Source organism: Helicoverpa zea, chromosome 8 (assembly GCF_022581195.2).
Source record: "Helicoverpa zea isolate HzStark_Cry1AcR chromosome 8, ilHelZeax1.1, whole genome shotgun sequence".
In the NCBI taxonomy this organism is placed as follows: Eukaryota; Metazoa; Arthropoda; class Insecta; order Lepidoptera; family Noctuidae; genus Helicoverpa; species Helicoverpa zea.
Window position 1 is genome coordinate 13,199,984 of NC_061459.1, and position 14,037 is coordinate 13,214,020.

At 39.1% G+C, this 14,037-nt stretch overlaps 4 protein-coding genes across 5 annotated transcripts in view; 3 read left to right on the forward strand and 1 right to left on the reverse strand.

The window, feature by feature from the left end:
• Positions 1-2,918: 2,918 nt before the first annotated feature.
• LOC124632675 (ADP-ribosylation factor-like protein 1) lies at positions 2,919-6,446 on the forward strand. Its single transcript, XM_047167614.1, has 5 exons — positions 2,919-3,143; positions 3,227-3,443; positions 3,589-3,700; positions 4,819-5,041; positions 5,368-6,446. Exons 1-4 carry the CDS (start codon positions 3,140-3,142, stop codon positions 5,026-5,028), a joined length of 543 nt encoding a protein of 180 aa, XP_047023570.1. The 5' UTR covers positions 2,919-3,139; the 3' UTR covers positions 5,029-5,041; positions 5,368-6,446.
• Positions 6,447-7,748: 1,302 nt separating this feature from the next.
• LOC124632677 lies at positions 7,749-8,495 on the reverse strand. The gene has a single exon (XM_047167616.1). The coding sequence runs from the start codon at positions 8,465-8,467 to the stop codon at positions 7,985-7,987; it is 483 nt and encodes a 160-aa protein (XP_047023572.1). The 5' UTR covers positions 8,468-8,495; the 3' UTR covers positions 7,749-7,984.
• Positions 8,496-10,820: 2,325 nt separating this feature from the next.
• LOC124632676 (dachshund homolog 1-like) lies at positions 10,821-12,236 on the forward strand. The gene is made up of 2 exons (XM_047167615.1): positions 10,821-11,252; positions 11,625-12,236. Exons 1-2 carry the CDS (start codon positions 10,964-10,966, stop codon positions 11,861-11,863), a joined length of 528 nt encoding a protein of 175 aa, XP_047023571.1. The 5' UTR covers positions 10,821-10,963; the 3' UTR covers positions 11,864-12,236.
• A 1,502-nt stretch (positions 12,237-13,738) lies between these two features.
• LOC124632655 (ankyrin repeat and BTB/POZ domain-containing protein BTBD11) overlaps positions 13,739-14,037 on the forward strand; it is a 38,227-nt gene continuing 37,928 nt past the window's right edge. For both annotated transcript variants that reach the window (XM_047167561.1, XM_047167562.1), the window contains exon 1: positions 13,739-13,882. In XM_047167561.1, the coding sequence (XP_047023517.1) occupies positions 13,875-13,882 (8 nt within the window). In that variant the 5' untranslated portion in view covers positions 13,739-13,874. The remainder of the gene's footprint in view (positions 13,883-14,037) is intronic.

Genomic DNA, 14,037 nt, shown 5'->3' on the forward strand with positions numbered 1-14,037 from the left:
TTAAAACTGCTATTACGATCATATTATTATTGCGATTCGATTTCTATTCGATGTTGACATTATTAACTAGGAGAATCGGGCCCCTGGAATCGAACCCGCGCCCTCACTCGAGAGGTTGGTTCTTTTCCCACTTTCCGACACCAGATAAAAAAATATTTTAGTGTTAGATAGCTCATTTATCGTTAGGAGCTTTTAATTTCGGTGCGCAAAGAAGTTCAGACACGACACGGGTGAAACCGCCGATGGAAGCGGCTTAATAACATCAAGCATACTCTGCAATGTTATAAAGGAACCTGTTGTACCTAGGCCAGTTTTTTAGAATTTTAGATCTGCTTCGAAACTGCTAAAGCAGTTCAACGTTTCTTCAAATCTGGTGATGGGCATTATGATTTATTCATAGTTACTGAAGTCACCACGTGGGATGCAAGATGTTTATAAAAATCTTGATGTTGTCCACATGTCGTCGTATTTTGTGGTTTTCTGACGCAGATACATGCATGATTCGTAGGTAGGTACATCATATTCTACACAAACTGTCGCTACGTTACCTACGAACTAAAATTATTGTGTTAGGTACGTAGTCTTCTCTCTGGGAGAGTGTTGCTTATAACTTTCCAGAATATTTCTGAATCAAGGGAGTTTAGTAGGTATTCCTTCATTCCATCATTCACCTACTCTTCATTGGTCAGAGCGATTAACGCTCAATCCTCTCCGTGTGAGAGGAGGCCGGTGCCCAGCAGTGGGACGATAAAAAGGCTGTAACATGGTCAGAGCACTATTCGATGCTGCGGGTTGTTCGAAGCTGCGGGTCGTTCGAAAGAGATACCGCGGCCCTGGTACATAAAAGGCCTACGACGGAACACGACGGTTTTTAGTCAGTAAGAGTCTGACACTCCCTCACCGCAGCTAAGGCGGGAGGGGTCATTTGATGATTTTTGACGTCGGAAAAAAACAAAAAAAAGCACTCTTCGATGGTAAGTAGCTAGGTCCAATATAGGTTTATTTATTCTTGATATTTACAAAAAAAAGAGATGAAGTAGGTACCTATAACGTATTATGCTCTTGACATCGATGCAATAAAAAAATCTCTTGATCGAAAGCACGTCGACAATAAAATAAAAAGTTTGCGTTTCAAAAATTCCGATAGCAAGTTCTCTGAACTGTCTTATGTATTTTCCTCATGGCTACCTCGAAAACCTCGTGTGTTAAATCCACAAAGATTTACACACACCGGTTCTTAAATCCTGTCATATATTGTCCTTGTAAGGTGATCCATCATTGTCTGGGCGTAAGTCTCATGTGCTTGGTCCGCGATATGTGCGCGCGCGCAGCTGACTCGCGATCGTCACGATACATACGTCACAGAGTCACAACGTGATGACCGTTACGTCGCTAACTTTATCTGAGATTGTAGTGGATGCTGAAAGTTTTTTTTAAATATTTTTTTTCTAGATTTTTTATTTATTTACCTGTGTTTGCTAAATCTATTAGGTACCTATTATCTACCTACTAAGTAGGTACTGGGTAGAGAAGTACCTACTATAGTTTTAACTTTATTTAAATAACCATTATTGCAGTAGGTACCTACATCCTTAAACAAATTAATTAAAAGCTCCATTCCACAAGGTCGTTGTGATAGAACCAGCGGATTAAACCTTCATTGCAACAACTAGCGCCATCTATTGAAACATCAAAGAACTATTCATTGGTCATGGCGTGGGTTCGATTCCCATTAGGAAATGAACAGTTTACTGTTATTTTTTTCTTCTCCCTTACGATTGGGAACATTATTGAATACTTTAACTGGGAATTTATTTATTTACGACCAGAAAGCTACTAACTATTTTTAAACAAGTCTGTAGGTAAGATCATAACTTAAAAATAACCTTTCTTTCAATCGAAAAGTAATTATTTCGGCACAAGGCCACGATTAGGTACCTAAACATAACTTGATGCTTCCACATCCAGCGGAAGCAATTACCTCCATACTCCGAAGTACTCAGTGTCTGGTTATTACTTACACATTATGCTGACATAGTTACAGAGGTAGTTACAAGTTTTAAACGTCTCGGAAAACCCCCATGTATTTATATCTGTGAGTCAGATCTCAGGTACCATCGCAAGGCCGCTATAAAGTATGCAATTTTTTTTAGAAATTAATCATAAAGGAGTTACCTAATATCTCGCCTTGCTTAATTTTATTGGGTTTTTCGTTTTGTTGTACCTACGTCCTGTTTTAATGAATTATGTATATTTTCTGATAGCAAAGAGGAAAAAGGAGGCAATAGAAATAGTCAAGTAAGTTAAATTTTAATATAAAACGACTGTATGATTTGAGCCGCGGCAAGATCCGGGGTCAAGAATTGTTCCAGCTGCTGTAGCAATCTGTACAGTTTTGAGACTAGTAAGCAAGGTAAGAGAACTAGTTGAGGGACAAAAATATTCAATGCAAAACGTACATAATAATTATCTTCGTAAAAAATAATAATTTTGAGAAGCATTGCAATAGTACTAAATAACAGCAGCTAAAGCGCCCTACGGATGCAACCTACTATGTTGTTGAAGTGCATTTTGCTATTTGATTTTTCAAAGGATTTCAGTGTGAAACCGGTGAAACGAATGCTTTGAGTCGTAGGTATATATAGGTAATTATTGGATTTGAACGGCTTCGACTACCGCTCTTACATTTTATATCCTTTTTCTGCTGTCTGTTGCTAAAAACACGATGGACAAATGGAATCGAATGAGTGCTAATTATATAAGTATTGCGTTAATATTACAAACCTATTGAAAATATATTTTTGGGTTTCTGAAATTATAAGCCCACAAAGGTACCTGTATAATTTTTAGGTCTATTTTTTATTTTTAAAATTCGCTGATACAAAATGTCATCACTTATTTTTTTAAGCTGGCAACCAAAATCGACATTGAGTGCTTGCTTACACGTCAAATGATTTGCTATTGCTGGTTTTTACGATAAAATGTTCTTTATTTATCGCTAAAAGTGATTGAATAAATAATTTGGAAGTGTAGATAATAAAAATAAAAACATTGGGAACAGTTGATGCGCACACACAATACAAAATCATTACTTAGAAGTAACAACTAATGCATTAAAATAGGCTAAGCTTATCAGAAAATGGGTAAGTGATTTAATTGTCATAAAAAAACATTTTAATCGTGTTTTATAGGTTTTTATAAGAGTTATTGAATTGGTGCATTTCAGGTGGTCTATTCAGTTACTTCAGAGGGTTGCTAGGGGCGCGAGAAATGAGGATTTTGATCCTCGGGTTGGACGGCGCCGGGAAGACTACGATATTGTACAAACTGCAGGTCGGGGAGGTGGTGACCACGATACCTACCATCGGCTTTAACGTAGAACAAGTCACATATAAGAACTTAAAGTTCCAAGTGTGGGATCTTGGAGGACAGACCAGTATTAGGTGAGTGACATAGTAGAGGTTAGGTCTTGTTTAGTTACGGCAATTGTTCGTGTGTCATTTACACTAGAGAACAATAACCGTAATGAAACTAATTGTGCTTCATGTGTATAAATATGTATTCAATGTGTGTTGTTAATGTTTGCAGGCCTTACTGGCGATGTTATTATGGGAACACAGATGCAATAATATATGTAGTAGACTCAGCAGATAGAGATCGAATAGGAATATCTAAAGATGAATTGGTACACATGTTGAGGGTAAGTTTCATTTCTTTAATTTTATACTTCAGTGCTCATTCAGCAGTTCTTCAAACAATTATTATTGTTTGACTTTAATCATTTGGTTTTAGTTAAAGTTTGCTCTCTCACAAGATATTAATGGGTAGTAATATTATGCAAACAAGCACACAGTCCTCATAAAATAGTGCAAATTACTTTTACAGGAATGAATTAAACTTGCTGCAAGCAGAGCAGTTTTAACTAACCAGCCACTCTGTACTTTGTGCAGCTTAAAAATATCTTTGCATTGGACATCTTAATCAAAATTTCCTATAGCACTGTTATCCAAAACTCATGAAAATCTTTATGAGACTGTTGCCTAATTAAAGAACAAGTTACAACAACTCAGTATTAACCTTCACTCATTTTATATTTTAATTGTTTATTGGTAATGAATCATTTATTAAGTGGCACTTGATTAGTACGGAATACTGTAATAGAACATGATTGTATTACAAAACAACAATATTCCGAGGAATACTGATCCGTTGATCCAGAGATCCGTTGTTTCTATTACTTTTCAATAGTTAACATACATAATTAACATAGCTATTGCTGTGGGTAGACTATGTTCATGAACATATTTATAAGAGGGATTGGTAAAACAAATGCACAGCTGTATTGTTATTATGGTTTCATATGGATCAACAAAAACTTATACCTTGTGTAACAATGTTGTGGTAATTTTGTTGCATAGGAAGTTGTTATAGTTATTCCTTATAACTCATAAGTTTTTATCATTCCAATGCTTGTAACAATTTAATAATTCAAAAGTACATTAAATGATAACCATTTTACATGATTTTTAATAGAGATAAACATTCTTTTAATAGAATCTTGGTCTGATAATCTTTGTTTTTAAAGTTGTTTGTAGTCCAAGTCATTTCCTGACAGTTCCTGACACAGGAAGTAAACAAATATTTTATTTAATTTTGGCCTTTACAAGCACTTATGAATGACAAAAACATAAATAAGTGTCATTCTAGTAAAAATATATTTAAATTACAGTCTACTGTCAAAAACGCTATCATGGACCTGGATTAGAACTCATACTTTTATCCAGTAACAATACTGACAAAAGTCTTCAACTATTCCAGGAGGAAGAGCTAGCCAATGCAATACTAGTAGTCCTAGCAAACAAGCAGGACATGGCAGGATGCCTCACAGTGGCCGAGGTGCACCAAGCGCTGGGCCTTGACGCCCTGCGCGACCGTACCTTCCAGATCTTCAAGACTTCGGCCGTGCGCGGCGAGGGGCTGGATCAAGCGATGGACTGGCTCTCCAACGCGCTACAGGCTAGGAAATAACACCTGAAGGATGGTAAGTGTGATATTCACCACACAGCTTATATGACATTGGGGTTAGTTTCTAGATAAATCTGCATTTGGATGGAGACTCGCTTTCTTGTGTCTTATCACCTATTATATAATAACAGTCCAGTTACTAGGTAACATGCATAAGACTAGTCAACACTGCTCAGCAAGTTATCAGAAGTGACAAGTAATGTCTGGAGTCCACAACTTGTTTTACAAAATATATGTAGAAATCGTGGGCATATAGCTAACAAAAAGCCTTTTCTACATTATTTGAGAATTCAATACTTGCTAGACGTTATAACTTTATTCAGCCTTTTTTTTCTGTTCCAGCTTGTAACTGAAGTGGCCACGTGATACAAGAGGGCTTGATGTGTGCGTGCGCGATGGAGAGAATAAGATAGTCACATGTAACGCCATTAGTTTTAGCATTCTACGTCGTCGCCGATTCAATACACACACACGCGTTTGGCTCCTAATATTGGAAGATATCAGCATTTTCTGAGGCATTCCAGCTGATTGTAGCAAGTTTTATCTTATTTACTTGGGTAATTTGAAAATTGTATGTGGCAACACACAATTATCTGTCATTGGGACAAACCTCAAAGTCTAATTAATATATTCTATTTTTGGTTGATGGCAAGCGATTCGTAAACCTCGAAAGTCAAAATCATGAAAGGTAAACGGCCGTTGGCCATAATTTTTAGTTAGAAACAATTTTCTGTTAGGAATATTGAAAGTAATTAATATTTCTTTAGATCATTAATTTTATTGCTCTGGCAACAAATCCGAAAACAGAAAAATTCATACTTACATAAATAAACTGGGCACACTGTATGTTCATACGAGAATTGAGGCACAACCTGCATTTATTGAATGCTTAGTTGTAATGGCGTGTGACAAGATGTAGCTTATTGTACGGTGTTGTAGCTTGAAGATATTGTCGAATGCGTACTATTGCCCAAACGTTTCTTAGAAAATTATAACGATGTTTTTCAAGGGCGCGGTCCCATTGCGATCTTACGTGACAGTCAGTAACTGCGACCAACGTCGTTGAAAACCGACTGAAAGCTGGAATATAAAGAACTGTTAGATAGTTCCCGATGGGACCGCGCCCTTGAATTCCAAAAAGTTTTCGGTAAGTGGACACCAGTCCTACTTTATTCCATGAATGTCGAAAATCAATGCAAGTACCTAACGGTTATAGAGGCGACGGCGAATTTTATGTAAAAACAAATTGATTTGTAGCGGGTCGTGCGTGCGGCGACGGGTGTACCTATACATAAGTTATTATTAATTAATTACTATTAATTATTATATATTTTGTATCAGTGACGTTCACCAAGCTATAATTTATATTACTATGCGGTAAGAGAGAAAGATTGTTCCAAATACAATATCATGTATTATTATTTGATGCGTTTTATTTTATACGTAGATATTGGGTTCAGTTTTTTATTTAAACTCTCAATTCTCTTTTTAAAGCAACCCTTGCGACCATCAAAAAAGGTTTAGCTGTAAGTCTGTTTTTTAATCTCGTAGACTAAACTGACATTACGAGTGTTGTCAGTTTATTGCAAATTCTTAAATAGTGATGTGGCAAGACCGAAACTTAGCGTTAATTAAATCAAGTATCGTTGTTTTACAATAAGTCATCCTGAAATAATGGGCTTATTCTTGATGATTATGCATGGCGTTGCGTGGTCAGATACCCCTGGCAGTTTGTAGCACGTCGTGCAGCCGTGTGTACGTACGTGAATTGTAAATATAAAACTTAGAATGAATATTAAATTCGTCTATTATAGATAAAAAGTTACGATTCAACAAACCGGTATCGTAAGTACAACACTGCACAAAAAAACTAGCAACATTATTTGTAAGTTTGACATTTTGCAAGTGTCAATTTAGTGTACGAGATTAAAAAAACAGACTATAGCAAACAAATGGTCAGCCGAGTTGAGAAATAAGAAATAAAAAGAACGACTTGCAATATTTTATTCTATGCCTTGTAAGCATTTTTTGAGCATTTCTTCGGCTTTCTTAATGCATTCCTCCTCTCTTTTCTGGCATTCCTCCTCTCTTTTCTGGCGTTCCTCCTCTCTTTTCTGGGATTCCTCCTCTCTTTCTTTCCGAAGTCGTTGCTCCTCCATTTCTTCCTCTATGGTGGGCCATCGCCGTTTCCTGGGGTCAATTTTCACGCATTCTTCTTCGCATTCCTCATATTCCAGTTCGGTGATAATGATTTTTTCTGGACATTTTTTGGAGGACTTGTCATCCGAAGGTTTACTGGCCAGGTAAAAAACAGATAGGCCTAGACTCGCTACTAGCCCGCCTATGACAAGCAGGCATTTTACGTCTGGTTGGTCTGCAACAAGCGTTATTACTGATTTATAGCCAATCCTACCATTATTACTATTTAATAGCTTACCATTAGGTATTTGCAAACAACTGGCTGCCTAAGATTATATCATTGAAGCCGAGTTTAGTCGTTACCTACTTTTGTGTCCGTCTGTCTCCTTTCAAACACACCGTTGATGGAAAATATGAGGTTGCTCTCATCATTTATAATCTACTAAGAAGTGGCTGGGTGTACGTTGTTATCTGATATAAACTAAACTCTTCCAACTTTTGACCTGTTTATTTTCGCACCAAATGGTTTATCCAGTACCCTCTCCCAAGTTGCATGTGACAAGCAATTTAATAAAACTATGTAACAGAACTCAAAGAACCCAAAGGTACATTTACTGTAAAAATGTTCTTTACAAAGAAACTTAATGCTGCTAAAGACGTTTACCTACATGCTTACATTAAGGGTAAAGGTAATTTCACAATGTCGTTGACTATAGTGACACTTGAAGTAAGTTTCGTTTCGGACCCTGAGAAAGCTAAGGAGGCTCAAGTTATGCCGATTGAATTTGATGTCGCTCAGACAATTGTGGTAGTAGTGAGACTAAGCGCTCTCTTCTTCTAGATCACAATCTTCCTTCTTATCACTATTTTCTGGTAGACAGAAAAATTTGCCAAAACTCTTGATCTTGCTCTTTTCCTCAAGTTTCTTGCGTTCTTCTTGTTCCGCCATTAGTTTCTCTTGTTCTTCTTGAAGTTGTCTATTTAGTTCCTGCTCTTCTTCCTTCGTCAAAAACCTTCGCCTTTTGAGACTTATTTTAGGGCACACGTTGCTCCTCCTGTAGCAGATCTTGCGGGGTCGAGGAGTCTCTATTACAGTTGGCACCTCGGGCACTTCGGGTGATTGTGACTTTTGTGTGTGAAAGTAGATGACTGCCAGGATGCCGGCCCCTATGAGTGCCCCGGCGATGAGAGGCACGAGGCTTATCTCTCCGTCGGACCTGTCGGACCTGCCAGCCCCGCTGGACCGGCCCGACCCGCCTCCCCTGCCCGCCCCGCCGGGCCTGCCTGAAATTGTCACTATCATCAGCCTCTCAATTTGATTTTTCACCAAAATGCAAAGGATCCTTCGAAATGCAGCATGGAACAAATAATAGTTTTACTGCTGTCGCTCAGAGTACGTTTTTCGAGTACGACAAGAAGTAAGTCGGAAGCCCAGGTGCCTCAGTAGTCATATTCTCCTTATTCGCAGATGCGGTAGTGTTAGGTTTGTTTGATCAGATGCATGCACGAAACTCAAAAGTAATATGATAATATCATATTATGTAATGACATCTTCTACTTAACAAATGTTAGAATTATTGCAAATGTGAGGGAAAAGAACAGTGTTATGCAACTTGGTGGAGGGCACTCGCTAAAGATTGGGGTGGTTCCTATGTACCTACATAGTAATTGTTAAAATAAGTTTCTTAAATTCATGCGAGAACTTGTTACTCACCACTCATATTATACTAGACCTAGTATTGTTGCGAATTTTGCACTGTGAGATCATAACATAGAGATTGTATAGCAGTAGCTACTGCTACTGGGAAGTCTGTTATTTTATTGCAGCATTAAGTTTCATGCGGGCCATGATGATGCTTTCGTTATACACTGATTTAGACGTTTGGTAATTTTTTAAATGCCAGAATAAAACATACAATTTGGATTGTCATTTAATTTCACAGAAGAGGTTGCAGGCGATAGCATGAGTAGGTACGTAAAGCAAGATTGACGGTTTCATAAGCATCTACCTTACTATCTAACGAGCAGATTTCACCATGCACGCGAGATTGCCCCGCATGCGGGAATAGTCAATTTCGTAAATTGTTGTAATACGGTGAATAATGGAGAAGTGAAGAACGTGGGGTTTCGAACGAAATGAAATCACCAATAACTTTACAAACACTCATAATTAGACTCCAAATGCAGGGCAAACTACTTATGTGTGCAAAGGCCGTGATATATTACACAATCAAGTCTAAAACAACCTATTTTTTTCGGCACGTCTCTATGTTTACCTGACATCAAGAAGTGAGTCTTGCAGCTGCCGGGATCCTAGTGGAAGTCCACGAGGTGCTCCTCTGCAGCTACCAGGTCGGCGGCGGTGGAATGGCCAGTCTTCAGCAATGCACTTTTAATTGGCACGAAACCTGAAAGTTGTGTGTGAACTCCATTTCAAGAATGATGAAGGAACCACACCACGAGGAAAAATATTGTGGTAGGAACTCTAAAAAAGATTCCGTTATTGTCAAAGAGGATGCTCTCCCTATATTTTCCACAGTCACACTTCTAGAATTTTGTTCAGATAGTAATTTTAGTGTCCTTGTCATTAATTAAAAGGTAATGCACATCTATTAATATAAGAGTCATACGTACGTATTGCTTTTTCCATTAGCAGGTAGGCAGAAATCCAAATAGTGAAGATAAATATGGCGTACACTGAGATCGCTTGAATCAGATAGAGTAGCATGATTAAATAGTTGTTTGTCCTGTGAGCTTGTCGACTGAAATCAGATATTGTCTACATAAAAACAGTCCTGATTGTTATTTGCTGAAACAATTTATGCAGCCTTCGCATTTCAGTAGCAACTAGCCACTTGTTGTACCTTATCAAAAGCCTGATTTGTTTTTCAAAACTGCAACCTACCTACTGAATGGCTTTGGCCGGCACACTTTTCATAAAATTAGGTACCCACAACCTGTCTGGAACTCCTATGCTTTCTCTATACGAAAATTGACGAGAAGGGAGCGAGAGACGAGTTCTAAGTTCTAACTAACCTCTTAGTTGTTTGACTCTATCATTCATTTCAAGATATTCTCAACAACAGTGATATTAGAAACTTTGTATCTTATTTTAATGATAAATGTACTGGAACATGGTGTTTCGCCAAGTTTATGATACGGCGAAACTCAAAACATATACAGAGGCACGTCAGAATTTAAATGACAGCCATCACAGTATTCCAGAGACATTTTGGTTGATTCAGAAATGATTCAGAAGCGGTTACCTATATCCACTACCTACTAAGGTAACTTTATGTTTCCGTTTACTAGGTAGTAGGTATAATCCTTGGATAGATGGATTGTGTGAAAGTAGATATGGTAAGAAAGAATGTTACCTACTTGTGAGATGACGGCAGATAGAAGAGTATGGAAGAAGAAAACATGCTCCGCCAACACCAAATAAAATTGGGATAAGGCCAGGAGGATGACGATGAGGTATAATCCTTGAATATCATAAATATTCTTCACTCGGTATGAACATAAACTGTTGCATGTGCAGTGTATGTAGGTAGGTAGACGTAGTATGCTACTTCTAACATCCTGAAAAATAGGTCGATCACGAAAAAAAAGATTAATTTTCTACCTAGGTAGATACTATTAAATATATTGAATTTATTGTCTTTAGTCTTCTTGAGTGACGTTTAACTTTGCAGCAAACTTCAAAAAGACAGCAGTAGACACGTATAAATACTAGCAATGTGGAGGAAAAACTATTTTAGGTACATGACACAATGTTAATGCTCAAACGTAGGTCGTGATGAGCACACCACCGAACAACCCGACAACACCCCCAAATCCTTCGGCTTCCGATGCGGCGCCAGCTGCCGCTGCGGCTGCGGCACCGACCGCCGCGGCACCTGCCGCTTCTGCGGCGCCGGCTGCCGCTGCGGTGCCAGCCGTCGGTCCAGTTCCGCCTATAACCCCGACCCCAGTCGCAGCAGTAAGTGGTGGTGGTGGTGGCGGCGCGGGCGGCGCTGGTGGCGCAGCAGTCGGAGCAGCCGGTGGAACCGGTGGCGGGATAGGTGCAATGGTGGTACCAATTATTGGTGAGCTATTACTCGTGCCTGTGTTCTTAAAACTGTTTATAACATAAATATGTAGGTATGTAATAATAAAAATACGTCTCATTCCGATTTCGGCCACTGTGGCTGTCCTCATATAAAGAGATCAGCCAGCTGCGCAGGACATATGAAAGTGCACAAGCATTTGCGCTGACACAGGTGTACTCCTTATTCCTTCACTCACATAGGCCGATGGGTCGTTAATCCGAAACGACATGAGAGATCAGGTCGCAGAATGTAGGTACCTATGTAGCTATGTCTTCATTGTCATTAACTATTCACTCAACTAGTGCTGTTGTAATATAAGAGTGTTACATAGACTGAAAATTGGAGTTTTGTACACAAGTTTATTTGCAGGTTTAGCTGTCGGCGTCGGGGTCGTGGCTCTCATGTATAAGTATAGAGCCACGAAGAGTCTGCTAGAGGCTAAGGTCCCAGAAGAGCCACCAAAAGAAGAGGAGAAAGTTCCTGAGGAGGTCAAAGAAGAACCAGTAATCAAGGAGAAACCGGTTATTGACGACGGCTGGCCGTGCCCTCAGAGTGAGAGGAGAGACCCCAACGCCTGCCGACCTAAAAATGAATACTGCAAGGAGTAGAAGGTGATAATAAGATCTAGTGCTGTAACCAAATGGACGATAACTCCCCAACTTTTGAAAAATGATGCTATAGCGTTAACCTTAGATGTTAAACGTCCTCCACGTTTAACATCGTTTAACAGAGGAGTGGAGTGATTCACAATGCTTACTAATTTAAGTAGCATGTTAGCAGGCTCATTACGTCTTGTCTTCATTTGGACATTTTGAACTGATGTTATTTGTTCATAGTTTTCGCCAGTTTGCCCCGAGTATTGTAAGTTCTGAAGCAGCTGCTGTTACGTAGTTTTGAAGAGATATGTTTATAGTTTTGTAAATAAATATGCTATGTTTTATCCCCTTCTTTCATGGATGCATAGGCATAGGTATACATAGGCGAGTGTCAAGTTTTTAATAAAGTGATTTTTATTTTGCTAAAAGTTATTGTTTTTGCTGCCCGAAAGCCTTTGGAACTTGGTTAGCCAGTAATTAGTTTTCTCAATTTATCCTGCCCCCATCCACACTGCTGGTTATCTATACGTAGCTACCTCAGGCAAACGGCTCGCAATGCAGATGATTGACATTGCATCGCTTTGAAATATTTCAGAACTTCTTAATAAATACAACACCAAGATGATCATTAATTAAATTACTCATGAGCTTTTCAATCTCTTAATAAACGGTGAAGTTAATCTGGCAAGTTGATAAGAAGGCACTTAGCATTCCTGTTGCGATTTGTCTTTGCATATCCACCTAGTTAATATCGACAGCTAGAGCTTAGCCTGCGCTAAGTACTAAAGTATGTCTAATTACCTATGTGCATTTAATTAGTTTTGATCGCCCTAACTGACCAGCCAACGGATTTTTCCAATCATATAATGTATGTTGTTTACTTTCAACATACACTTGTTGTTTTTTTCGCTGTTCACGTGTTTTATCAAAATACGGCGGTTATAACAAACGCAGTCAATATTGTAGTAAGTGCAACGATTGTGACGGTCCTGCAAGCAGGTGCATTCTACAAGGCGCGGACAAATTCGGCCTTATGTCGGCCCAGTACAGTGCACCAGCCACCGAGTTTGGTCAAATATGTAGGGAACCCTGTACGGCATGTCTTGTACGAAATAGCAGAGGTATTTAGGCTTAATTACAGAGAACATTAAACACCAATGGTTCTTACGCTAATTCAGACTTTGTACAACAGGGTTACGGTATAATTCCGTTTGTGCTTTTAAAAGTTTGGGACAGAGGTGTGCGGGCGGGGGAGGAGTATGCGGTCTGACTGGTTGCTCGAACGACGACCGGAGGCTGCGCGCGCGCCGGCCGCAGGTACAATCCTGTGCTTAATTTTATAATTAAAGCCCACGTGGTCGCTCAAGATTAAATCTTGACGCGAAAACATGCAGTTTAATATCTGTGTTATCTCACACGTTGGGTGTTTTCTCGCCTTTTCCTTTAATAAAAATATTCCGAGCTGTTTTAGCGTAAAACATTTTACATTTTTGCACCCATAATTGTATTGTCTTTTTTACTTTTTGTGTGCACTTTGCGTTTGAATGGCGCCTCGATTGACTTTTGTAATGCGTCAGTTTCACACGCTTCTTTTATTGCCTTAACCAATTGAAATTAGGGCTCATGTAATTTGTTCTTATCAAAAACTTACTGTCTTTACATAATATACTGCGAGGGTCAATAAGCTTTTATAATACAACTTACAAGGTCCTATCAATTTTTTACCCCAAAATCGTCTATGCATTATGTAAAATAGCGTCAAGGGAGCTTTCAGAAAGCTTGAAAGAGTTGTTAAGGGCGAGCGCAGTACAGTTGTGGCCGACTGTACAGGGCCAAGCTCTGGCACGAGTCTTGTAAAGAATTTATAGGAGAGCCAGGCGCGGGTCGCGGCAGTGTCGTGCGCGCCTCGCGAGCGCCCGCGCAGTCCGACGCACGCGCACCTACCCACGCCGTACGCCGGGAAAAGTAAAAGTTTTCAGTGCAGTGCAGTGCAGTGGTGAAACAGACCTCAGCACTGGAATGGATGGCTAGGTATGCACCATCTTATTTACAAGAAAAATCCTCCCACGCTTGTGAGAAACTTCTATTGTGGTGCCGCAGCGAAAGTACACTTGATGTTTATAGGGCCTTGGAACTATGTAGATGTGTTGTGCATAGTTTCGTTGTAAGTTCATTCTGCAACATGC

Coding starts and splice junctions, on each gene's coding strand:
- LOC124632675 (XM_047167614.1), top strand. Junction 3,444..3,588: donor GGAGGACAGACCAGTATTAG/GTGAGTGACATA, acceptor TAATGTTTGCAG/GCCTTACTGGCGATGTTATT. Junction 3,701..4,818: donor AATTGGTACACATGTTGAGG/GTAAGTTTCATT, acceptor CAACTATTCCAG/GAGGAAGAGCTAGCCAATGC.
- LOC124632677 (XM_047167616.1), bottom strand. CDS start 8,467: ATGATAGTGACAATTTCAGGCAGGCCCGGCGGGGCGGGCAGGGGAGGC.
- LOC124632676 (XM_047167615.1), top strand. CDS start 10,964: ATGAGCACACCACCGAACAACCCGACAACACCCCCAAATCCTTCGGCT. Junction 11,253..11,624: donor AATGGTGGTACCAATTATTG/GTGAGCTATTAC, acceptor GTTTATTTGCAG/GTTTAGCTGTCGGCGTCGGG.